Source organism: Hydra viridissima, unplaced genomic scaffold (assembly GCF_058129835.1).
Source record: "Hydra viridissima isolate aposymbiotic clone 2 unplaced genomic scaffold, HvirCarnegie_v1 scaffold_9, whole genome shotgun sequence".
Taxonomy (NCBI): domain Eukaryota; kingdom Metazoa; phylum Cnidaria; class Hydrozoa; order Anthoathecata; family Hydridae; genus Hydra; species Hydra viridissima.
In genome coordinates, this window is record NW_028324308.1 from 7,282,447 (window position 1) to 7,307,762 (window position 25,316).

The 25,316-nt window shown below is 32.6% G+C and overlaps 3 protein-coding genes across 3 annotated transcripts; all 3 read right to left on the reverse strand.

Moving 5' to 3' along the window:
- Positions 1-13,417: 13,417 nt before the first annotated feature.
- Positions 13,418-18,726, reverse strand: LOC149883807 (uncharacterized). The gene is made up of 2 exons (XM_090098374.1): positions 15,716-18,726; positions 13,418-15,645 (listed from the first exon to the last, which is right to left on the reverse strand). Exons 1-2 carry the CDS (start codon positions 16,796-16,798, stop codon positions 15,619-15,621), a joined length of 1,110 nt encoding a protein of 369 aa, XP_089954500.1. The 5' UTR covers positions 16,799-18,726; the 3' UTR covers positions 13,418-15,618.
- LOC149883808 (uncharacterized) lies at positions 13,625-15,607 on the reverse strand. Its single transcript, XM_090098642.1, has one exon. It carries the CDS (start codon positions 15,605-15,607, stop codon positions 13,625-13,627), a length of 1,983 nt encoding a protein of 660 aa, XP_089954768.1.
- A 2,941-nt stretch (positions 18,727-21,667) lies between the features above and the next one.
- On the reverse strand, positions 21,668-24,852 carry LOC145186338 (uncharacterized). Its single transcript, XM_090099122.1, has 2 exons — positions 23,823-24,852; positions 21,668-23,444 (listed from the first exon to the last, which is right to left on the reverse strand). Exons 1-2 carry the CDS (start codon positions 23,993-23,995, stop codon positions 21,938-21,940), a joined length of 1,680 nt encoding a protein of 559 aa, XP_089955248.1. The 5' UTR covers positions 23,996-24,852; the 3' UTR covers positions 21,668-21,937.
- Positions 24,853-25,316: the final 464 nt, after the last annotated feature.

Here is a 25,316-nt window from a genome sequence, read left to right on the forward strand (position 1 = left end):
TCTTTGTGAATGTTGAGTAGCCTTTTTGATCTTTGTAGTCTTGAAGATTTCAATAATCCTGATCAGGTGACGTCTTATTTTTACTCTTGAATTTGCTTCAATGTTATCTTTGATGATTACTCTTCCCTGGCCATTTGTTCTCACTGATCTTATAAAATTGCTTTTTATTTTTGGCTTAACATTTTTATTCATAACAAGGGTTAAGAAATGGTGAACGAAGTCTGAAGATGTAAAGTTCTTCATCCTTTAGAAAGTATGGAACTTTCAACTGACGTGTCACTATTTCTAACATACCAGTAACTGTTTGATGACTAACATCAGTTTTTTGCAATATTACAATAATTTTATTAGAACGGCACAGCTGACAAACGCTAAACTCATTATAAAGTTAAAGCATTCAAGACTTTTTAAAAGATTTTAGTTAAGCTTAACTTCGTGTTTAGACTCATTTTTGTCAAAGCTTTCAAATCGTTGAAATCACTTGTTGACATAAAACGGTGGGCCGCACTAGAACGAAGATTTCTTGGTGTTGGCTCAGCATCTAGCAGTATTTCACAACACTTTCTAACGCTTTCAACACAAGGCAAAAGAAACAATTTATGGACTTTAAAACTGTAAAAAATGTTGAATTTGATTTGAAGGAAATCAAGGTATTCTTAAAAGTAAGTTTAGATTATAAGCAATTCAAATACATACTCTGCGAGAAGGTAATGATTTTTGTTTTTACGTCATTGTACACACCACTCGTTAATCCTGTCTGCGAATTTTTTTATTCAATCTACATTTTTTTAATACTTCCCAATATTCAATCTTCATATTCTGATGCTAAAGGATCATTTTAAAAAAAGAAGTTCAAGAAATTTTTTTCCGTATTAAGTTTGATTGGTTTAATCTCATTATTTTTTCCATTATCACATATTTAACATTTTCTGCTCATTTAATCTTGCATTCTTATATCCATACATGAAAAGTTGAACTTTCTGATGTTACAATTGGGTCTCACGTAAAAAAACAAAAAACATTTGTCATAGAAAATAATTTTTTACTCGTTTTAATTTTCCTTTAATTATATATGAACTCGCTCGGACATGATGAAGGAAATGACTGCAACAAGTTCAAATTGAGGTTTTAATTCTATGTTTCAAAGGCTTGTGATTTATTTTAATAGGTCTTTTAAAAAATATATAAGAATAATCATAATCGAACAAATGTTTTTTTTTGGTTTTCCATTTAAAGTTAAACTAATTTTTACTTAAATTAAGAATTTAATTTTAGCGCTTATTATTCTTTTTACTGTAATTAAAGATTTTAATTACACAGCAACATGTACTAATAAATGGATATAGCTTATTTTTCCATTTGATACGATTTCATTTCACAGTTAAATTCATAAAATTCATAAAATTCGAAATCCTATAATTCGAAAGATCATTTATTTCGAACAAAATCTACAGTCCTGTCAGGATTTATAGTAAACACCGAACCCCTATAATTCGAAAACTCATGTAATTCGAATCTATTTTGATACCACTAAAGGAATCGAATTACATGAGTTTAACTGTACCTTCTTTACAATCGAAGAGTCATGAAGTACAACCTGACGATGATGATGATGATGATGATGATAGTAGATGAAAAATGCGGGTCCTGGGACATTGATACCGTTATATATTGGGTGTGTTGATTATCGAAGATGGTATCTTTTTTAAAAAATTCTTATGATAAGAAGTATAAAAAATCATGTTATTTGTGTACCTTTTAAGATGCCTAAAAATTCGAAGAATTTGTTTCAAATTAAATTTTTAAGATGTGTGCTTTATTTTTCTAAGTTGACTTACCTTTTTATTCAATTTTCTTACCTTGTTTTGTAGTGCCCGATGGCTAAGGTGTGAATTCCGTCTTCTAAGATGAATCTTTTGTCGTCGTTAGCGCTGAGTGCGACTTTGTTAATTTCTTCGGTGTAAACATCATGGAGATGAGATCGTATGACGTTCATGGTTGCAAGTTTTTCTTTCTTATCCATTAAGCAGTCTTTATAATGTTGATGCTTGATGTGATTTTTAACAACGTTCTTTTGGACGCCTTTGCATTTTTTGTGTTCTTCATTTTCTTTGGGTATGTAGTAAGAGTAGAGCTTGGGTCGAAGTCCAACAAACTCTTTAATTTGTTTACCAGCAGCCTCATCTTTGAACATGCCGATAACCTTTTTATTTTCGCCCACTTTGAAGCCAACGTTTTGAATGGCAGGATGGTCTTTAGGAAAGTCGCTCGTGTCAAATTTTTCAAGCACATCATCGGCAATATCTTTGTAAAAATCTTCTGTTTCGATTTCGTAAAAGAGCGAGTCGGTGTCTGTCATGAGTAATTTTGCGCGATCACCGTATTTAGGTTTCATGTAGTCATAGTGGTGTTCAAACATTAAAATTTTGCTGATGTCTAGGATGCACATTCCCAAGTAGACAGGTTTGTTGTAAACCAGCTTTTTTCTCTTCATGTGAACCGCGATTAAATTTTCATCAAAAGTGGTGAAGCTTTCGAATTGAGGTTTTTTGGATAATTTTAAGGCTTCTTTTTTAGTGGTGACAAGTCTAACGTCAACATGATTTTCGATGTTTTCCATGGTTTTTCCAAAGACAGAGTTGTTCATGAGTTTGAAAAATTCCTTATCAGATTCGAAGGATGTTTCTGTTCTTTTTTCGGTATTGAAATCGATGTATGGTTTCATCCAAGGTTCTTCTTTAAAGGTGAAACCTCGATGAATTTTGGTGATGACTAATCCCATTCGTTCATAGAGTTTTAAGTTTTCATGGTGAACGACGTATTTTACTTTGTTGTTTAAATTGGGAACCAGCTTTTCTACTTTTCCAATGGTTAATCTTTCAGGAGCCAAAGGGTAGTCATTGTGTTAATCGTGAAGCTCTTCAGGATAGCTCAAATCGACTTCGAGAATGCACGGCATGCTGCGCCAATTTTCAAGATCAGTTATCCATTTGAATCCTCCAACGGGAAGAGGTTTGCTCATGGCCCATCCATAAAGATTGTTAGCGTCTAAATACTGGAGGAATTTCGATGGTTGTGAAGGATCATAGTCTTGCATGTATTTGTTATTGGCAGTTCCAAGACGGTTGGAGATCATGCTGATTCCACCGCGTATTCCTTTTTGTGTCATGCGAAGCATATCAGGATCGCTAAAAAGTTCTATTTTAGCTTCAGTCTTTTTATAACAAGCTTGCATACCGAGCCCAGGGCAGGTGTAATACCAGGCGGGATCTTGTTCGTAACTTTCCATGCACACGTTTCTAAAATTTTCAATAACGTCTGTTTGAATGAGCACGTCTGAGATGTTGTACAGCTCGTGGTAATCTTTAAAGGTTTTGCATCCAAATACGTTCCAAACGTTATGCGCATGCTCGTATTCTTCATCAGTGATGTGTTTATCGTTTAGTCTGGAATAAAAGACTTCTTTGGGTGACAATTGTGTTTCGGAAAACTTTTCAATGGAGTCTACCCAATCATAGGGGTAAATACCTTTTTTTCTAATCAAGTTGAACTGTTTTTCTTCAGGATAATATTCTCTAACGTTTTTGCATTGATCATTGGTTAGATTTTTAGTTAGTTTGTCCAAACCGAAGGGTAAGAACCTGTAGCTGTCAAGAAACCTCATTTCTTTCAATACTTTTTTTGGTTTACCTTTCTCATCAATATAGTCTCTCACTTTGATTTTTTTCGAGAAGCTGATGTAATTTTCTTCATTGTTGGGTATGCAAGTTAGCTTTCCGTCTTTTCCAGCTAATTTCTTGATAAACAAATGACTGTCGTAACCGGATAAATTGTGCAAAAAAATGGGTATGAAACTAGGGATTTGATAATCTATGTTGCATTGTTTGTGAGCAGCACCGCGGTACTTTCCAGTCAAATGACAGTGATCCCACACTTTGTCACCGTTAAGATCCTTTTTGCAAATGTGACATTCTGTTGCAGCTTCATACTTCTTCTTGTCCTCATCAGTTTCTATTCTATTTTCCTTCCATTGTTGTTGAAGTAAATCGCTGTCGTTCCAAATCTTTTTAAGGTCTTCTTCAATCCTGGTGACAAACTTTTGAGCCACGTCATCGTCATCGCTTTCAGCTGTGTACATGACTGGCTTTCCCTTGTAAATGGTTTCGTCGAAGCATTTGATGAAGTAGCTAAACGAGCTTGGAGCATGCTTTTGGTATTTTTTGGTGTATGACTCTTTATTATTATATTCAGTGTTGTTCTCGATGGGTTTGGTGAAACATTCAAAGTCGGCATTGACCACAAACGGAATTCTCATGGACATGTTGTAGTTTTTAAACTGAACAGTTGTTCCTTCTTTAGGAAGTTCAATTCGAACCGAGATGTGTTTATAGCAGTCTTCTTGATGTTTTTGAAGCTTTTCTTCTTGGTCATAAGCTTGCATGCAATTTCTGCAAATGTGTTGTTTTCTTTTTCCTTTTGTTACTGAAGAACCAACCAGTTTTCCTAAGCTTTTAATGAGACAGTAATGGTTAGTGTCTTTGTTTGAAATGAGCAGCAAATCGATATTATGCTTTCGATCTAAAATTTTAGATATTCGTAAAGGATGGATTATTTTTTCTTCGTACCCAAAGACGTTGATGCTAATATCTGGATTATTCGCTTCAAACTTGTTGATACCTTGAGTAAGGGAAACAGGAAATTCCATTCCATTCCAATTGAGCTCTTCAGATTTTAGAATCAAGTCTTCATCAATTCTTTCGTCATGCGTATTTTTCATGTTAATAGCTCTGGTGACACTCCACATAAAGCATTGATTGTCATCGTTTTTCATGTTGATGATGGTCTTTTTACTTTTCAGCTCTGGAGGAAGATCGATGTAGGACGAACCGCTGAAAGGTATCCAATCAATCATGTTAACTTCTACTCTTAAAATTTTGTTGACTCTCCAATTGGATCCTTCCTTGTTGTAGTTGGACATGTTTTCAAGAATTCTTTCTTTCCATGTTTTAAAGCTTTCTCCTTTGTCTGTTGATTCGAGAATAATTTCATATATAGACGGGAAGACCACAGTGCGAAGATTTTCTTCTCCAGTAGCAATATTAACACGCATCATTTCGCAGACTAAAACAAGGTTTGTTTTTGTGTTTTTTTTAATGACTTTGATGGCAGCCTCTTTGGTCATGTTTAAAAAGGCTTCAGGGTCTTCATATCGAACAGAGGGGGTGTAAGTAAATTGCTCAGTGACGTGTTTTAGCGCATGATTAGTCAATACAAACTTAACAGGAGCACCAAATACGACACCTTTGAGAGACTTGATCGTTTCTTCAACACCATTTTTTACGCTGTTTACTGCATTTTTCACCGCAGTTGGAACGTATGGATCAACGAGAGCATTTATTTTGTTGAAACCGTTGTAAACAGTCGTTGCAATTTTTGAAAGCCAACCAGGTCTAAGAGCAGGAACAGGTTTTGGAGTAATGACGTTTGTTGAATCGACAACAGGTGTGTCAAGGATGGATGGTTCAGTTCTTGTCACTCGATTTTGCAAGCGAGCAGGACCAAACGAAATCAAGTCATTGGAAACAGGTCTCGGTGCAGGCAACGGTCTCGCCTCAGTCGTGCGTCTACGAGCTACAAGTTGAGGAGCAGGACCATACCCAATGATGGGCTTTGTTGCTCTTATAGCTGCAATGAGCTCAGCTTTTCTCATTCTTGAGATGCCTTTGACACCTCGGTCATTAGCCATCTCTTTTAACGCTTTCATATTAAGTTTATCCATTTTATATAGGGAAAAAAATTCTTTAACCCATTTCAATTTTTTGTCGTGATCAAAAAATTTTAATTTTCAACAAATTAAAATTTCTTACAACCTAATGACTTGATAACCGTTTTTATTGTCAAAGTACTTCCAGTAGTGACCCGTTTTTTTTCTTAATTGGTAATGAGACTTGTATTCAGTCACCTCACCTGTCTCCACATGGGTGATTTTGTAAGCGAAAGGATTTTTTCTATTTTCAACAAGTTTTTCCCATTTAGGATCGACAGGCTTTTTCTCTTTTGGCTTACGCGTTCTTGGTCTACCCACAGGTTTTCTTTCTTTCACCTCTGTCATCAATTCGTCTTTATTGAGCAAATTGTTTTCGAGCGCGATCATGGTCAAAGCCAACAAATTGTTTTGTTGATTCTAATAGCGTTGACTGCACAAAAATTGTTCAAAGATTTCCTGTGCTAATTACAATTAACACTCCAACTACTTATTTAGAGCAAAACCTTTTAAATGTGACTTTATTAGCTGTTTCTCACATAACCTTTATTGAATCTTGCATTGATCCAAGTATTTTAGAGCAGTTCAAAAAAGCTGACTATCACTTAGGTAGGAAAGGTGATCTTAAATACCTGCAGCTATTTCATTTTTGAAAAAGAGCCTTATCTAAGACGAGTAAATCTATAGCTTTTAATGAAAATTAATCAACAAGCTGTAAATTAGAAAATGTACAACCATAGCCGATGTGGAAATGTTTATTACAATATTGAAGTACTAACTGGACCAAAGCAACTTGTGTCAGTTTAAAAACAGCAATAGCAATCGTCAATCTAGTTGAAAACGTTTGAAGATGGCCCAAAAAACTATTCAAGAATTAATGAAAAAATAAGAGTTTGATAAATAAGGTTTGTTCTAACACATCTTGCGCATGTGTTTTTAATGCGACAAAAGACAAACTTTTGGCAGATAGAGAACCTTTTTCTGCACTTTTCGTTCAGTTTTGGTCGTCATGCGTGTTTTTTAGTGCAAAAACAGCGAATATTGGCCGGGGGCGGTTACTGGGTGTTTTGTCCCATCTCCAGAAAACAAAAAATAACAAAACTAAAAAGTTTTAATCCGCCTTTTTTAAACCGAACTTTCTGAAGTCTTTTAAAAAATAAAGCTTAATAAATTTATACAAGGGATTTATAAATTTATACAAGGATATATAAACTTATACAAAGATATACGAATTTATTTATTATTAGAGCAATATTTTCAAGGGTTGAAACAAAATTATAGAAGGCATGTGATGTTGGTATTGTGAGGAGGGAGAACTGAAATAAAAACAACGATCAAAAAAATTGTACTCAAGATGATTCATCAATTCTTCTCATAAATAAGTAATAAAGCGTTAGATGAAAAGTTAAATACAACTGGGGAAAAACGTAAACAGAGACACATGAACGATAAAGCGTAAGAAGAAAAGTTAAATACGACTGGGAAAAGACGTAAACACGGAGATGCATAAACGATAAAGCGTAAGAAATTTTAAATACAATTGGGAAAAGACGTAAACGCGAAGACTCATCAACCTGTCACATAAATAAAAGATGAATAAATATCGCAACCGAAAATACAACTATAAAACTATAAAGACTCAAAAAAATAAAGTCAGAAGGATAGAGAGAGATTAGAGCGACTGATGAGTACGGTCGTCTCTTTAGAAGAAAAGTTTTAAGAAGAATTTTTTTATAAAAAAGAGAAAGAATTTTCTGATATGAAAAGTACTTTGATGAACAAGCAGTTTTATAATAAGCAGTTGAATAAATAAAGAAAAGAAGAAGATTTTAATATTGATTGTTGGAGAATTAAAACCAAAGGATTTAATTAAAGAAAGATATTTGTAATAAAAAAAGATGTAAAAGAAAGAGGAGTAATTGATAAAAACAGTATTGAACACTGCAAGAAGCGTAAGCGAATATTATTTGTATTATATAAAAGTTATAAATATAAGAGTGCTAACCATTACACATTAATAGAACATTTCTTGAGTTTTATAATATAACAGAATATATAGAGGACAGCAAGTAGAACTCTAGCCCTTTAACGATTAAACCTTGCCCATTCCTAACCAAACTATCCCCAAGCCTCGCCCATTTCTAACCAAGTACTCCCCAGACCATGAACCTCGATCCCAGCCTCCACATACCTTTCCTTACAACCTTAAACCCTCCCTTTCCCCTTCCCCTTACCCTTCATACACTAACAAGAAAAACATTAAACAAATAAATTATTAGTAGCAAAAAGAAACGCCACCCTCACAGTATCGCAAATATTTTTATGAAACGTTAAAACTTTTTTAACTTAGTATATAAATATTAAAATTTCGTTTTATTTCAAGAAGCTAATAAAGATGTTTTTAATATATTATTTGTTACGAAAGACCGATGCTTGATGCATTTAAAAAAACACATTTTTCGCTAAAGTTTCTCCAAGGTTCACATTAACTTACCCTCGGATTGGTTCTTACTTGACAAAACATACGACCGATATTTATTTTTTAACTTTTTCAATAACTTTTCATTATTCGAAAATATATTGACCGAGAATGGCTTTTTTAATGCCTATGTTGTAGTAAGTTTTTTTATCTTTTTAGTGTTATTTGATTAAAAAAAACCCCTCGGTTTTAAGTTGATTAACTTGAAGTTATGTTTTAGAAAAGGAGAGATAACACACCTTTAAATTCAGGGACTTATATCTAATTTAGTTATGGTACCAATACATTAGTTCAAAGTCGCGCGATGTTTTGATTCATGACAAACCCTTGATGTTTAAAATATTTTAAAACGTAACTGAAAACCTAACAAAAGGCGTCAAAAATAGGCTTTGGCATATAACACTTTCCCCTATAAGCACTACCTTGCATAAAATTGCAATGGCGTCACATAGTATGCAACACAAATCTCATGATATATAACAGTCTTTATTCATACTGTAAGTTAGAATCCAGAAGGATTTCAAAAGATAGAAAATAATTTGTGATAAGTTATATGTATAAGAATTTATTTCCTTAAATATTTTCTTGAATATTTTCTTAAACATTTTAGAGATAAAATAATTATTGTCAAAAATCATTCAATTAACCACAAAAAGAAATAAAACACTGAGATATATATTTATATATTATAAATTTAAAGGCTAAGTTAACACATTAGATATAATTTTTTCAAATATAAGGTTTTTTTAAAACTAATTTCAATTACTTAAATTATAAATGATTTGTGCAAAAGACTTTTGTAAGTGCAGTGTAGTGTATAGCTATATATTTATTTTGTGTCAATAAGAAGCTACAATAAAAATACTACAAAAAAAGGATAAAACAACGTGCTCAGGTTAATCAAGATACAAAATAGAAGATACAAACAAATGAAAAGTCAAGCAAAGAAAGAAAAAAAAGCAAAAAATAACATCAACAACTAAAAAATAAAATTAAATAAGATTTACAAAAAAAAGAGAAAATTAAAGTTGAATCTTCCAATTTTCTGTGTAACTTTTCTTAGTTTATTGATGAATTCAAAACTTTGAGAGCAACAGTGCTTATAGAAAAAGGTTCTTTTAGGATTCCTTCTAGTGGACAGAATCTTAGATCTAGCCAACCCATTGGTCATTTTCTTAACTAACGTCAAAACATAGACGTAAATACTCGACAAAGCTTGAAAAATCGAGTAGAAATGGTTTCTTTCTGTAAAAGTACCTCCTTTATGAGATTTTCTTAAAATGTTCTTCAAGGTTGATTTTAATGACTAGTTGTTGATCCCTTTGTCATCAACAAGGTGCATTACGTAAATGTGCTTAGTTAACTTTTTCGATCTTTAAGACAACTTTTATTTATTATCATTAATATAACTAATGATAATTATAATAATTATAAAAATTATAATAATAATAATAATGAATTATCATTAACAAAGGTTGTTGAAACGACGGTTTTTTATCAATTTGTTTTAAATATAACAAACATGAAACCAATTGAAGTTGGTAACTGAACAAAAAAAACAATTTAAGTTGGCAATTGAACTAAAAATATTAAAACTTTAAAATTGTTTTTTAAAAAAAAGTATTAAAGACTCAGTAAACATTTGCACAATTAGTTTTTGTTTATTTATGTATTAGACAAATTAACTCCGTTCTGGTTTAAATTTTTACGTTCACGACACAACACAAACTAAATGCAAATAAAAAAGTTAGTAAAAACTCGCCTCAGACCAACTATGACTTTTTTTTGAATTATTTATCCGTTTTATTATACTTTTTTATTGTCGTTTTACAAAATTGAAATTTTTTTCGGTTTTTATATTTCAATTTAAGATGCTCTTTATTTAATCTGTTAGTTATCGAAAAGTCTGAAGGATTGTTTTCTTAAACAGCATAAACTGAGATAAACACTTCTAAGGAAATGAGATAACTGTTTTAATACATAATAACGAAAAGAGATGCGAAGCAACCAGATTTATGTATGTGAACTACTATCGGTTACCGGATTAAACATTTAGTTAAGGCACACTTTTCTTTATAAAATGAAGAACACATCTTTTTTAAGAGGGAAAATTCAGGCAACATTTGCGTAATCCCGTCAATAAAACTTGATGATTTCGATTGCGAAGTATTTTCTGACAAATAAATCTTTAGGGTATGTGCCATAGATAAAATATCTTCACTAAATTTCATCGTCTCAAATTGATGAAATCAAAGTGATAAAAATTTTTTCTTTTAAATTTAAAACCTTGTTTTTTTTTTCTTCTACAACTTATCATTAAGTTGCAGAAAATAAAAAGATAAAAAAAAAAAAAATACTAATCGTCACGATTTGAAGAAAAAACATTAGTTCAGACACAAATCAACACTTTCGTTAGGACCATTGTTGGTGATAAAATCTTAAAAAAATTTAAATAAACGAAACTCTGCAACACTGCTCCAAAATTATACTAAATTTATTCAAAATGAAACTTGATAATAATTTATTTACCAATCATGAGTAAGCTTCAGATACACATATATATGTATGTTAAATTATTAAATGCTATCGAATATAAGATGGATTAAATTAGAAAATATATGCAAAAAAAGATTAAAAGATGCAAAGAGAAAAGTAAAGCAACAAATAAAGAAATAATCGAAATAAAATAGCCTAAAGATTAAAAAAGAAAAACGAAAAGAGAGACGATGACAGGTGGAAAAGAGAGACAAAATTGATTAATTTCAAGCTTAAATAGTTGAGATTTAAAATCTTAACGAGTTCTTATTGACGTGTCCAACACGCTTCATTTACGAGCACAATTAGTTTAGAAAAATGTATCAAACTGATCTTCAATTCATTGTGATGATCTTTTATATTGAATTAAGGGATCTTCGCACTAAATTGAAGATCACTTTATCGCAACAATTTCCTTGTCGCATCATCAGAATATTTTAAAAAGTCTTCTTATCTTTACTGGATCGTAGACTTTTAAAATTTATTTTTGTAACCAGTTCCATTATTCTGACTAATATTTCTTTACTACTTCTAAATTATTCTTTTGTATAGTAAAAGAAAATCTTTTGTATAGTAAATACAACCTTTTATAAATCAAAATATATATTTTTCCATAGTAAATAACTTGTTTTTATTTTAAATATGTAAATTCCTGCTAATCTGTTCGTTGCTGAGACTCAAGTTTAAATAAATCCTCATCTGTTTAACATAATACTTTTTGCTGCTGTTTTTTATTTGTTATTGTTGTCTTTTTTTATTTAATAAAGTCTCTAACTTTATCCTGCTTTGTTTTTGTAGCGAGACTTGATTCCGCCTCCAAAAACCAAAGCACGAGAGGTTTTCTCAGTTCTATCCGGTTTTTTAAACTTTCGATAAACATTATTCGCCAAGGTGCAAGTTTTTATCCGAAACTTTGAATGTTTGTACACAAGTTTATTAAAGTTTAAGTAACAAAATTTCAAATTTTATGTTTCTTTTCCAGGTAATTTGTACTTGGAAAGTTTAGAATACTTGAATCAGAGCTACGTAAACGAGAAAGATGTGCGAAAAAGACATTCCAATATGTTTCCCTGATACTGAAAAGCACCAACAGAACTTTCCGCACTAAAAAAAGGAAGGGTTTGCGTAAAAAAGTTGCGGTTTGTTTCTATGTGACGGATGTTATTAAATGGTCATCATCCCATGTTCGTGCAAATAAAATCTGGGTTTATTGTGGTTAAGATAATTTTGAAAAAAAATTGTTATATGAGGTTTGGTTATGGAATAATGAAAGCTCACAAATTAATGAAGAGGAGAAGAAAGACAATTATTTAAAAGTTTTATTTCTGAAGAAAAAACAGTGTGACGCAAATAAAATGTAAAGATAGCTTCGTGGTTCATAAGGAATGTTAAATAAATTCTAAAAGAAATATGTCGAGTCCCAGTCTGAGGAAGAATTTAAGTTCAGTTTTGATAAACACCACATAAGAAAAACTTATTATGTATTTTTTCATTACGTTGCTTTTAACACTGCCGCTGACTTTGTTCCAATTGTTGGCGTCTGAAATGACAACGTCTGTCTGAATGACAACGTCTCAGTGGATTACTTTTTTTTTTTTTTCATATTTCAAGTCTTCAGAACTGAACGTTGTGAAGAAAAAATCTAATTTTTCAGGTCTTCACAACTAAATAAAGTGAAAGCTTAAAAACAGAACTTTTAGAGAATGCCAAATTTAGTTGTTAGCTGAAAGAATATTAGGATATCTTCCGACGTAGGGGGCTCTTAGGTTACCAACAAGTTAACAACGTCGTACAATGATCATATGCTTTCTGGAATCACAGTTTTTCTATTGTCTTTAGTTTTTTAAAAATTTAATAGTTTTACTTTTAAGGTTAATCCTGAGTTATCCAGCGCCAAATTTAAGACAGAGCCATAGCAATTATAGCCATAGCCATAGTAGCCATAGCAATATTAGCATCAAGGTCGCTTTGTTCATGAAAGCATTTTTTTGATTTTAAACTGGTCTCAATTTTTTAAAATTGACGTTATTGGAATTTGATAACTGGTTTCGGTTGTCGAATAATGACGTAATGAAACAAATGAACCTCTTTGCGCTTTAAGTGAATTAGCGTTTAATCAGTTTGTCGTTGTCTTCCTTTTGTAACTACTTTGATTATCGTTTTCAGCGTTTACTTGACAACAAACGCTGATAAATTTAGTATAATTTAGTAGTAATTTTAATTAAATTGCAGTTCTTATATTAATCTTCCTTGACTACTCACTTATGAAGATTTAGCTAACGATATTATCTCATTCATTCATTACAATGATGAAGTAAAGAGAAATTACACTTCGTAGATGGTCCCAGAAAAATGATGAAAATTAAACATTAAATGATTCTGTAAGAGGTTTTGAAAACGTTAGATTTCGAGGAAACAAAATCGAAAAGCCAATAGTAAGTGTGAAAACGTCATAAAGAATTTCTTCGTTTTTATGGACAAAATTGTTACTAGGTTTTGGTTAAGAGTAGTCCCAAATGAAAACTTTCGGAAAGATTTATTGGTATTGCTTTCAAATGTCTATTTTCCACTTTCTATTTACTGTACTGTTGTGAATATTTCTTTGTTTTTAACTGACTAAGGAAGATCGACTCAACGCCTTTTTTGTAACTTGTTTATATATATATTCTTATTAAGAAAACAGCGTTATTTATACTAAATCTGACATAGTTGACAATTATTCGTAACTAAAAATAAGATAATAATTACCAACTTCATACCATATATTAATTACTGTAAAAATACTTGACGTCATCGCGTGGTTTAATAAATGTTTATGACACACTCCCCCAATTTGTAGAGAATATCTACAAATTCTCATCAAAATGTTCATCAAGGGCTGTTATTTTAATAAGTTCCTTAGCCTTTGATTTCGCCATTCGTGAAGGTCTTTGTTTCAGAGTTTTTGTTTGCTCTGCTGATATGTTTTCGCAAGGTTTAGAATTGTTTAAGAATTCCTTGATCTCAGTAGGATCTTGGCAAATTTCCATCGGATAAAGCATCTGAATCGGTCTTTCCACTACTTGATTATTTCCCGTTCTTAATTTAGCACCGCTGATTATATTATCTTCTCCGCGTACAAGTTTCGTTACCATACCAATTTTCCACTCACCTCTATTCTTTTCTTCTCCTTTAAGCAAGAAAATCTCTCCCACTGCTATGTCCTTTTGATTATACCCTTTGCGCTGATAATTTTCTCGTAATGATCTTAAGTACTCGTTTGTCCACCTTTTCCACGCTAAGTTCTTGCATTTCGTGATACACCGCATTGCTCGTGTAGTCGATTTGTTGTTAAAATCTTCATCATCGTCATCTTCTTCATTTTCGGAAGGGATCGTAATACCTTTCCCATGTAAAATCATGTTTGGTGTTAATATCGGAAGTTGAATATCGTTCTCGATATATCCTAATGGTCGGTTATTCAAAGTATTTTCAATATCAATCAAAACTTCTTTAAGTCGTTCGAAAGTCAGACGAATCCTTCCAGTTGCTTTGTGTAATGATCTTTTTACCAAACCCACCATTCTTTCAAAGAAACCTCCCCACCATGGGCTTCTTGCTAAATTAAACTTCCATTTTATGTTCATTTCACCTAAGTAATCGTTTATCAGCGGGTCTTTCTGCAATCGTCGGATCCACCTTGCAGTACTTACAAATGTTTTGGCATTGTCGCTTATTATGAGTGCAGGTGTGCCCCTTCTTGCAATCATTTCTTTTATACTTCGACGGAATTCTTCATTTTCCATTGTTTTTAGAAGATCCAAATGGATTGCTCTTGAAGTTGCACAAGTATAAAGTACAATGTGTGACTTTTTGTAACACTCTTTGCTTACTTTATATTTGATTGGGCCAGCGAAATCCAAACCAATAGTTGCAAAGGGGTATTTGCTTTTAGTTCGATACTTTGGCAAATCAGCTGTTAATGGAGCTAGTAATGGTTTGCACCTGAATCTTTTACACCAATTGCAATCGTATATAACTGTTTTGACTTGGCTACGTAATGTATCTGTCCAATAATGTTCACGAAACTTGGACATTGTCAGACCAACCATCCCATGGTGAGTCTGTGCATGTGCTCTTTGAATAACCAAGTTTGTAAAGGGATGCTTGCGAGGTAAAAATATTGGGTGCTCACCTTGTATACGACCAATGCAAACTAAAAGCCCATCGTGATTTCTATGTAATCGTAATCTTTCTGAAGTTTCTTTAAATTGTTCGGATTTTTCAAATTCGTATTGAGCAATTTTGATCAGCTTTTGTATTGCGTTGTTCCTTTCAGTAGCTGATTGCACACCTCGACATTTTCTTTTACTTTTGAGATTGATAATGATTCTTAAGATCCATACCATTATTCTTATAACTTTTGGTAGTTGATACTTGTTCATAAGTTCATCAAAGTAGTTAAACGTCTCTGCTGTGGCAAGGTTATGTATTTTTGTTGGATTAACTTCTTTCATTACTTCATCCATTTGTGTATGAACTATATTAGTTGGCCACTCATTCCTTTTGGTAAGCCATGTTGGACCGTTGAACCATATTTGTGGAATTTTTCCATTTTTAATTCCTCTACTTCCAATATCAGCTGGGTTCTGATTGGTTGGACAGTGACGCCAGATAATCCAACTTCGTTTATTGATTTCTTTGACACGATTTGATAAAAACTGCTTCCATTTACGATTGTCATTAAGGATCCAATGCAGTGCTACTGAACTATCAAGCCAGCCGTATATTTCCATAACTGGATATCCTTCAAGTGCCAATTTAACGTTTGTAAGAGCATTAGCTACCATGTGTCCAGAAATCAAATCAAGTCTGGGAATAGAACAACCTCGTTTTGATATGCGTGATTTGGCTGTAAACAATCCTTGAGTTACTTTGTTTCCTTGATGTACTACTACGTATATTGCACTGCAGCAGCCATCTTTGCTTGCATCACCAAATCCATGGATTTCAATCTTTTTTATTATATGATTCAAAACAGTTATACTTCTTGGTATTGGTGTAAGGTCTGGTAACGTATATTTCCAAAGCATCCATTCCTTTGATAATTCAGGTGAAAGTTTTTTATCCCAAGCAAAGTTTAAATCACAAATTTGTCGATATATAAGTTTTGCTGTTAGTGCTATTGGGGAAATCACACCAAGTGGATCAAAAACTCTAGCCAAACTTTCTAAAATTCCTCTTTTGGTTGTGATATTTGTTTGGCGAGTTGGTCTGCAATCCATTAATAAAGTGTCATCATTTTTGTCCCACAACAAACCAAAAATTTTTGAATAACGTTTATTTTGTTCATTGATGGTAACTTCATGATTGTTCTCTTTTGAATCATTGGTTTCTAATGCAGGAAAATTCGAGTGCCATTTGTGAAGCTGGAATCCTCCCATTTCGAACAGATGAATTGCTGTTTGTTTCAATTTTTCGACACATTCCAGGTCAACTCCCCCAGTGATTATATCATCAACATATATGCCCCTGTTGATTATCTGAATTTCATTCTTTTTATGCGGATAATGTTTTTCATACGTCATTAAATGTTGCTTGATTACTCCCCCAAGAGTAAAGGGACTAGATGCACAGCCAAACGGGATTCGAGTAAATCTTAGAGTTATTACTTCTTTACTTTTCAAGTCCGATATCCAATAGAAACGGAAAACATCACGATCTTTAGTATCAACTCTTATTTGTAGGAACGCTTGTTTAATGTCTCCAGTAAGACAAACAGGTTGCAATCTGTTTTTTAAAATAACATTGAGTAGTAAGGGTTGTAATGGAGGACCAATATGTAAACAGTCGTTAAGTGAGGGTGATCCGTCAAAAACAATCCTTAGCTTGGTTGTTTCGGAGTCCTCTTTTATCACTGCTCGATGAGGCATGTAGAATATTCTCTTGCCAGTTGGTTTGTTTGGTGCATACTCAATTATCCCATCCTTGAGTTGTTCTTGAATAATAGCGTTATATTTTATGAGATCATTTGGTTTCATTTCCAGTTTTCTAAGTACACTATGCAACCTTGAGATACTACCATCTGAATAAGATGCTAATTTTGAATGTTCTACTTTCCATGGTAATCCAGTGTGATAAGAACCAGTGGAGTCTTGTTGTAGCTGTTCTTTAAATTCTTCATATACTTCATTTTGATTCCCTTCGCTTTGATCTTCTAGACCAAGAACATCCAAGCTATATAGTTCTTTATAACAGTCGTTGGTTGACTTTGTAAAATATAAACAGTCCGAGGTGCTTTGTCATGGTCCCATAACCGTCCATCCAAATATGGTTTCTTCTGCAATAGCTTCTCCATCATTTCCAGTCCTGAAAACTTTCAATCTTATTCTTGCAATCTCACCAGCACCAATTATAAGATGAATTTTATGATCATCGTAGTCATCTTCATTATGAAAATGCAATCCCTCTAAGTGTTTGAATTTCTTTTTTAGGACGGATATCCTCGGATTTTGTAGCACTGTAAGCACTTTCCTTTCTAGCTTGTTGAGTTTAATATCAAGGCTGTTGCGTCCGTTTATTGAATATAGAGTTGTGTAGAACAACGGAAGGTTTTGATGTACTGATCCAGTCAATGTTTCAATATTTTTCGATTCCAAATTATTTGGCTCTAACTTTAGGTACTTGGTTAGCGTAGATGAAGCATAAGAACTACCAGCTACCGTATCCAAGAGTGCTCTCACTTTATATTTGCCAATGTTCACAACGACTGTGGGATGAATAGTTTGCCCTTCGTATCCAGCCATAAGGATACCCTTTTTTGATTCGTCTTTATTAACCCCAGTGCATATAGAGGAATGATGCCTTCCTTGACAATGGTAGCAAGAACGTTTGCTACGACAGTTGGATACTGTGTGGTTTGTTGACGAGCAGTTGAAGCAGCGATGGTTTTCTTTAAGATATTGTTTCCTTTGCTGTGTTGAATGAAGTTTCGTACATTCGTGACTACGATGATTTTGCGAACTGCAGTAGACAGCCAATGTTTTTAGTTTCGTTATGTTGGAAGTGTTTTTCCATTTGATTTTTGTGCTCCCAATTATTGTGAGGTTTTGATTTTTCTTTTCTGATATTATTTCTTGTTCATCCAATAGATGATTCTGGGTTTCGTAAGGTATATTCACGTAGAGCTTCAATTAGCTGTTCAAAGCCCCATTCCTGCCATTTTGGATCTGTTCGAGTAATATCAGCTTTAACAGGACCCAGTTTGTCGAGAGTTTCACGTGCCAGTATTTCTGCTGTTTCCAATTTGTTTAAAGTTTTCAACGAGTTTATGCTTATATTTAATTTTCTGTAAAAATTATGTATTTGATCTACGTCGGTATTTTTTATGTAGGGAAGATCCATGATATTACAACCATGCTGGCGTATAATTTCAGAAGTGATTCCATATTTTTGATTTAGAATCATTTTCGCTTTTTCATAACCATTTGCATTAAAAGGGAGTCCAGCAATTTCCTCTTTTGGCGTGTTTGATAGTAGTTCACGTAAGTACGATAATTTAGTTACTAGAGGATAGCTTCTGTTGTCAATTTCTGTGCTGAATTGTTCCCAGAACCGCACCCAATCCAGAAAAGTCCCATCAAATTTTGAAATTTGTAGTCTGGGAAGTTTTGCTTTACAATCATTTGTGTGTGCACTGTGCATGCTTTGAGTTGTTTCTTGTTTTTGTTCATTTAGTTCTTCTTTTACACGAGCAATTTCTTCGTGAATTTTCTTCTTTTTCGTAATTTCTCTTTCTATGCGGTATTCTTCCAGCGAGGTTAGAAGTTCGCTTTGCTGTTTAATTAAGTTGTTCTGTTGTTCGTACCAGTTGTCGATTTCTTGATTGTCGGCGTTTTCTACGTCTCTTTTTAATTCTTCTATGTTTTGGATTAAGTTAAAAGTCTCCGACAGTTTTGCTTTGATGGTTGGTTCTAATCTATCTAGTGTGTGTATACCGTTATTGTTCAATGATATGCGTACTTCCAGACCAAGTCGCTCAACTTTTGTTAATGTTAGTTCCAATTTCCTTGATAGTGTAGCGATTGGATCTTCGCGCTGCTTCGGAGGCATTTTAAATTCTATTGTAATCTTTGATTTCTTACGTCAGTTGATAGCTTGAAGAGTGTTCCGTAGATTCCAGTGTCCTGGCAGGGTCGCCACTTTGTGTTGTGAATATTTCTTTGTTTTTAACTGACTAAGGAAGATCGACTCAACGCCTTTTTTGTAACTTGTTTATATATATATTCTTATTAAGAAAACAGCGTTATTTATACTAAATCTGACATAGTTGACAATTATTCGTAACTAAAAATAAGATAATAATTACCAACTTCATACCATATATTAATTACTGTAAAAATACTTGACGTCATCGCGTGGTTTAATAAATGTTTATGAGAGTACGAGTTAATGACTAACAAGCTGTATTTTATTTTAAATTTTATAAGAAAACTGTCGATCAACTTCACTTCATTAGGTTTCAAGTTCTGTTGTTGTTTTTTTTGATTATTTTAATTACAGGCATTGTTGATGAAAAAATTAAATTCAGCATATATTTATTTTTCAAAGCGAACTTGATTGGAGAATGATTGAACTGTTTCTCCAATCAAGCTGCTTTGTTTTATTGTCCATCTTTCCATCTGCAAACCGCACCTGGTTAGGTGGACATTGAAACAAAGCGGCAATTTAAAGTCGAACAACATCTTAAACACATTTAACAAGTTAAGATTAATGATGAAGATAATGTGCTAACGTTTGGAGCAGACACTATGCAAATAGTCATAAATGAAACATAATTTTCTGACCTAACTAAAAATTAACGTCATAATAGATGAGTGTAACTAGCACTCAAAAGCAAATTTAACTGTTGTCATTTAAAATAAACTATTCCTTTCCTAAGAAGTACTTCTTACTAATGCAGTGTCTTCATATGTCTGACATATGCACAGTGGGTCGGAATGCCCATTTTTGTGCCAAAATTATTTTTTTATTAAATATTTTTAAATTTGATATAAATAACATACTTAGAGCTTCTAAATATATTTGTGACTTAAAAAATGATTTTATTAATTTTTTTTTTCTTAATAACTATAAATACAGCAAAAAAAAATTAAAAAAATGCATTTTTTCACATCTTATCAACTCAATTCAAACATAATCCACAGAATAAACATTAAAAAATTACATTTTACTGTTTTTAATAGGTACACAATCTTATGAAAAATTACTTTCATGCCTTATCAACTCATTCAAACACAATTTACAACTTTAAGGCAACAATCTATGTCTGCATATATTTAAATGAAGTATTTACAAATTTACAATGTTATCTCCTGATAATAATAACTCCAAAACCTCAATAGGAAAGTCTTTCTTTTTTGAAGTGCAGGTTTGCCTCAAAGATGCTATGACAGGATCAGATGAGCATAGAAATCTTTTCAAAATGTCCTCATTTGCCATACATCTTGAAGCTTTTCGAGCATGACGTTCACGAAACCGTTTGAAAAATTTGTTTGTTGCCTCCTGTGCTTCTTCACTCATCATTCCAATTGGCAGTGAGATTCTATTAATGATGGCTGGGCCGTGGATTAGCAGTTTGTGGAGGCTTTGTGGCATGTAGTACCATGGGTACAGTTTCACAAACAACTTTTCAGTTTCTGTACACATCATGGTAAACTTTTCAGTATTTATTTCATAGACACTTGATATGCTTGACAAAATAATGTGCAATTTTAAAATTAGTTCCTTATTGACACCTGTTATATTTGCAAAAGAAATGGCATCAGTAAATGCTCGTCCTGAAGTGTTGCCATCATTAGATGTACCAGATCCTCCAGACTTTGGTTGATCAACAACAAGGCCCATCTGTTGAATTAAAAAGCTTGTTGGATGTGAGACTTTGTTTCAGCAACTTGTGCTTTGTCTTCTGCTGTTCTTGCTTGCCACTTTTTGATAGGCAACTTGTAACCAATATGCAGAAAACATTCAAAACATCGAACAACATTTTGGTGAGCATCCACAGATAGAGCAACACTGACTTGAGTTAGTGGGCTCAGATAAAGCTGTGTGTACTTTTCCATCAATCATTGTTATTTCAATCACATGCTTTACTTGAAGTACTTCTCCATTGTTTAACATAATTTTTGTACAATTTAAGTTCCTTATTTCTTCTTTTAGTTGAGCTTCTTCAGAGATTATAATATCTTTAGACTCTTTTTCAAACTGAAAACGCAAACGGCGACAATACAGAGTTGATGATGGTTTTAGGTTTCGCCACAAAGTTGTCTTTTTTCCACCAGCAAATGAGCTCAAGTCAAGTGGTACTATGCAAGTTAAAAACAATGACTCTTCTATTTGTACAATACGGATACCATCTTTAGACACTGTTTGCTTATAGACACTTTGTCCTGTTGAGCCATCAAATCCTGCCTTGTGTCTTAAAGTAGCAAATATGGTTGCATCACCAGCAACTGTTTTAATAACTTCATTCTGTACTTGACATAGTCTTTGTGCAGTGTGGTCGACCAAGCTCTGCATTGAGATTTTAGCAAAAAAATCATCTATCTCTATTTCATTTGGATAGCAAGATAATTTCGCTGTCTTTATTATGTGAATCGCTAACCGCAGAATAGCAACAAGTCCACAAATCCTAATTTTACAGGAAAGACAAAAAACTGTTTCGACCCTTTATTTTTAAACTTTGGGTTTTCAATTTTTACCTAGTTATTCAACAGTTAGTAGGGGTTTGAAAGATATATATATAATTTTTTTAATGTATTTTGTTATGAGTGTAGGACACATTTTCAAACATGGACATGATCCCTTTTTGCAGTAAACGAGGTTTAAAAATAAAAAATAAACTACTAAAATCTTAAAAAGTGATTTATTTAGGCTGCACTAATTAAATAATGCTATTTTATTGTTTTATTATCATAATAAAATGCACACTACAACTTAAGAACGTTATTTATTCAGTTGGTTGATCTTCTTGAATGGGCACAGTAGTTACAGGCCATAACGTTATTTCATTCCAAAATCGGAGCTTTTCAACCGGAATATAAACCAAAGTTTTCTTTATATCTACAATTTTTAAGTGTTTGATGGATAATACAGCTGAATAAGCTTTATTAGTTGGTAGTTCAGTCTCCTATAGTGTTTCGTAAGCGAAAAATGTCACTTATCAATCCAGCAATATGCATACTGCATTCAATCTCCGCAGGTTCATCAGAAGAAACTGATATCTCACGATATTTTGAGATTGAAAATGTTATTTTGTTAGATTTTAGTACCTTTTTTCCATAAGAGTCATTGCTTAAGCATGTTCTCTTGTAAAACTTGGGCCACCAGGCACCGTAGTCAATAAAATCTTCAAATGACATTTTTTTCACATTAAACTTTCCAGGAATGTTTGAAGAACTGTTAATCAGATTAATTACTTCATCAGTTTCATAATATCTCTCTACTTTTTTTAGTTTTCTCCTTATAATTCCAAAATCACGGTCATTAGGCATAAAAGAATGTCCCCTAACAGGAAACACCAAATTTATTTTATCAAATCTCTTAATTTCACAAAGAGCCATCATAAGTCTAACAAGGGTGTGGTTCTTGTTTTGACCAGCACAGTTGTCACCAAAAAGGTGTAAAGTTTTAACTTCATCTGAAATTTTGTTTTTTACATACCACATAAGCATAGAGCATACTTCGTTTGAACCTTTACCTCCTTCGCCTTCATGATAAATAAAAACAGACATTTTTTGGGAAGCAATGTCGTGAATTCCAAAAACGTTTACTATGAGTTTCCTGAAATAATAAGTATCTTGTACTGGTATGCACGGTAATGTAACATTAGACATGTAATCTATACATAATCCAACTTGTTTAGCGTCTTTTATGCATTTCTCTGTGGTATCTTTTATTTTGTTGTAAAACTTTTTAGCCCTCCTATTGTGGACCATAAGCTCTGCTATTGCATGTCTTTTTTCATTGTTATTAAGAAAAGGACTTTTTATTTTCAACTTAAGTTCCTCACAAGCAATACATGCGCCTTTTGCAGGTTGACCAAAACGTAATGAGTAATTTTCTTTGAAATAATGCCAGAAAAATTTATATGACAGCCTTTTCTCACCGCCAAGTGTAGCTAAAAGGAAATATTTATGTTTGTTTATAAACATCTCATACATAGTTTTTACGTTTAAATTAGCTGGTAAGTATTCTTTATCTCTTCCAGTATAGTGTTCAGTTTCTCTAGGATATTGTTCAATATGAGCTCTCAAACAAGTGATTACAGTGCCAGGAATGCCATTACCAGAAACATTTCTACCTCTTTTATCTATTGGAGTTTTGCTTAGCTGTAACAGATGTGAGAGTCTGTAACACTGTTTGGAAGTACATCCGTATGATTTCATAAATCCATTTTTACATATCTTAGTACGAACCCCATTGTGCATAATATGGTACTTCACTTCAACAGATTTAGGTTTTGTAGAAGAAGAACCTGGTCTAGATCTTGGACGGTTAACTGGGGAAACCTCCATTAGTGACTGCAAGTAGACGTCTTGTTGTGTTTTAGTTTCCATATCATGTAGCTTGGTAAATATTGCCACCATGTCATCCGCCATGTAACTCTTCAAACAGTTTTTCTTGCAACTGAAATAAAAATGAAAAGGTTAGGTCTATCTACGTTTTAATATCTATGTTTGAAAACACATAAGCTAGGTTTCTACCAAAAACCCTAGGCATTTCCTAATTAATCAGAAAATTAGACTACTACTAGTAGTACTAGTTGTTGCATGGCTTTATTTATGTAGTTTTAATGTAACCTAGCTTTGTTCAAATATCATAAATGCAAAATGTTATGACACATAATCAAACACAGCGGCCAGAAACCTACAAATGTTGTGCATTTCCTTCAGCCAATTTATCTTATGCAAAAGACACGAAAGATAACAGTATTTAAAAAACTTTCTAGATGAATATTACTGAAATATTATAATAATTAATACAAATAAATCGATAACAGTTTACCTGCAAACATTAGATGCTGGTTTCTTGGCAGGTATTGTTTTTCCAACCATGTTTATATGTTCTTTTCCTGCCACTTTAGCCTTCTTAATTACATTCCTTTTATATCTTTCGGAATTAACAACTCCTTTCTTTCTTCTCTTTAAAGAATTGTCATCTTCATCTGAATAACTCATTATTAACAAAGAAATTTGTAAGTCACAAGCAAAATGTTATTATTTTATGTTACTAATGTTTACCGCAGAAAAGGAACAAGTCCCGGACGTGTTTCCTTTCTGCGGTAAACGCAAAATTCAAACTGGTGCCATGCCTATAAAAATTATAGCAGGTTTATCCCTTTTAGCAGTAAATAGTGTGTCTACCTTTTCAAAACTGATTTATGTTAAAAAGTCATTTTTGAATTTTTTGGACTTGTTTCCTTTCTGCAGTTAGCAGTTCATGTGATATGAAGGATAAAGTTCACAGTTTTATTCTTAAAGCAGCATTTCGATGTTGTTGATATCCATCTTTGGTCATATTTGTATCTAAAAGTAAAGCTAGAGCCTCATTGCCAGAGAGTTGTTGAGATATTTTGTTACTATTGTCAAAAATTCTCTTTACTGCATGTACCTCATCAAGTTTATTTTCTTTTTTAAGAGAAACTTTTGCTGGAAAAAGTAGTTCATTCCATGAATGCCCATGTTGTAGAGAGTTGATGCGCCTGTACTTTGTTAGAAGTGAACAGTCATCAAAATTCTCAATTGAAGGCCTGCCACGTGTATCTTGTTTCACAGGATTATCAGTAAAAACATCAATCTCTGTCTGTAGCCACTCTTTATGCTTTTTTTTGAAACAAATGCGGCTACCTTTTAAGTCTTGCCATCTCTTTCTTATATGAATTAGCAATGTTTCCAGCTTAGGGTTAGGGTTTACCAGATTCATACCATTGATAACATCCTTTAAAACACCATGGTCAGAGATTTTTAATTTATTTTCTAGCATGTAGGTATATATCCCAATGTATTTCATTTTAACCTATAAATTCTAAAATACATTCATTAGAAATCATTTAAATGACAGTATATTTATGCCTAAAAGTTTACTGATGATGTGTTTTATTTTTAATTAAAAAACCAAGTGATTAATTAAAAATAAACTAATTAAAAAAACTCGTGATTTGTTTGTCGCGGGCAAAATTTTAGTTATAACCTGCTATCTAAAAGTTAATTTGTGGGCAATGTGGTACTTTGTTGAAGCTAAAACTAACTTTAAATTATAATATATATACTTAGTAAAGATTTTAATGCATTTTCAAACTGGAGGATATTGGAGGTTTTTTTAATTAAATAAAGTAAGCAAAAATTTACACAAAAAAAAACCTGTAAAAACACATCATCTTAAAAATTAAATAAAATTTCTTACTTACAAGCAAAAAATTTGCAAGGAAGTTATTTTGTTTCAAAGATTATCAATCTATCAATATATAAAAAAATTATAGCGCAAATAATTTTAGTTAAA

Coding starts and splice junctions, on each gene's coding strand:
- LOC149883808 (XM_090098642.1), bottom strand. CDS start 15,607: ATGGTAGCTAATGCTCTTACAAACGTTAAATTGGCACTTGAAGGATAT.
- LOC149883807 (XM_090098374.1), bottom strand. CDS start 16,798: ATGAAACCAAATGATCTCATAAAATATAACGCTATTATTCAAGAACAA. Junction 15,646..15,715: donor GCTGCTGCAGTGCAATATAC/GTAGTAGTACAT, acceptor TATCAAAACGAG/GTTGTTCTATTCCCAGACTT.
- LOC145186338 (XM_090099122.1), bottom strand. CDS start 23,995: ATGAGTTATTCAGATGAAGATGACAATTCTTTAAAGAGAAGAAAGAAA. Junction 23,445..23,822: donor CCAGCATCTAATGTTTGCAG/GTAAACTGTTAT, acceptor TTTTTATTTCAG/TTGCAAGAAAAACTGTTTGA.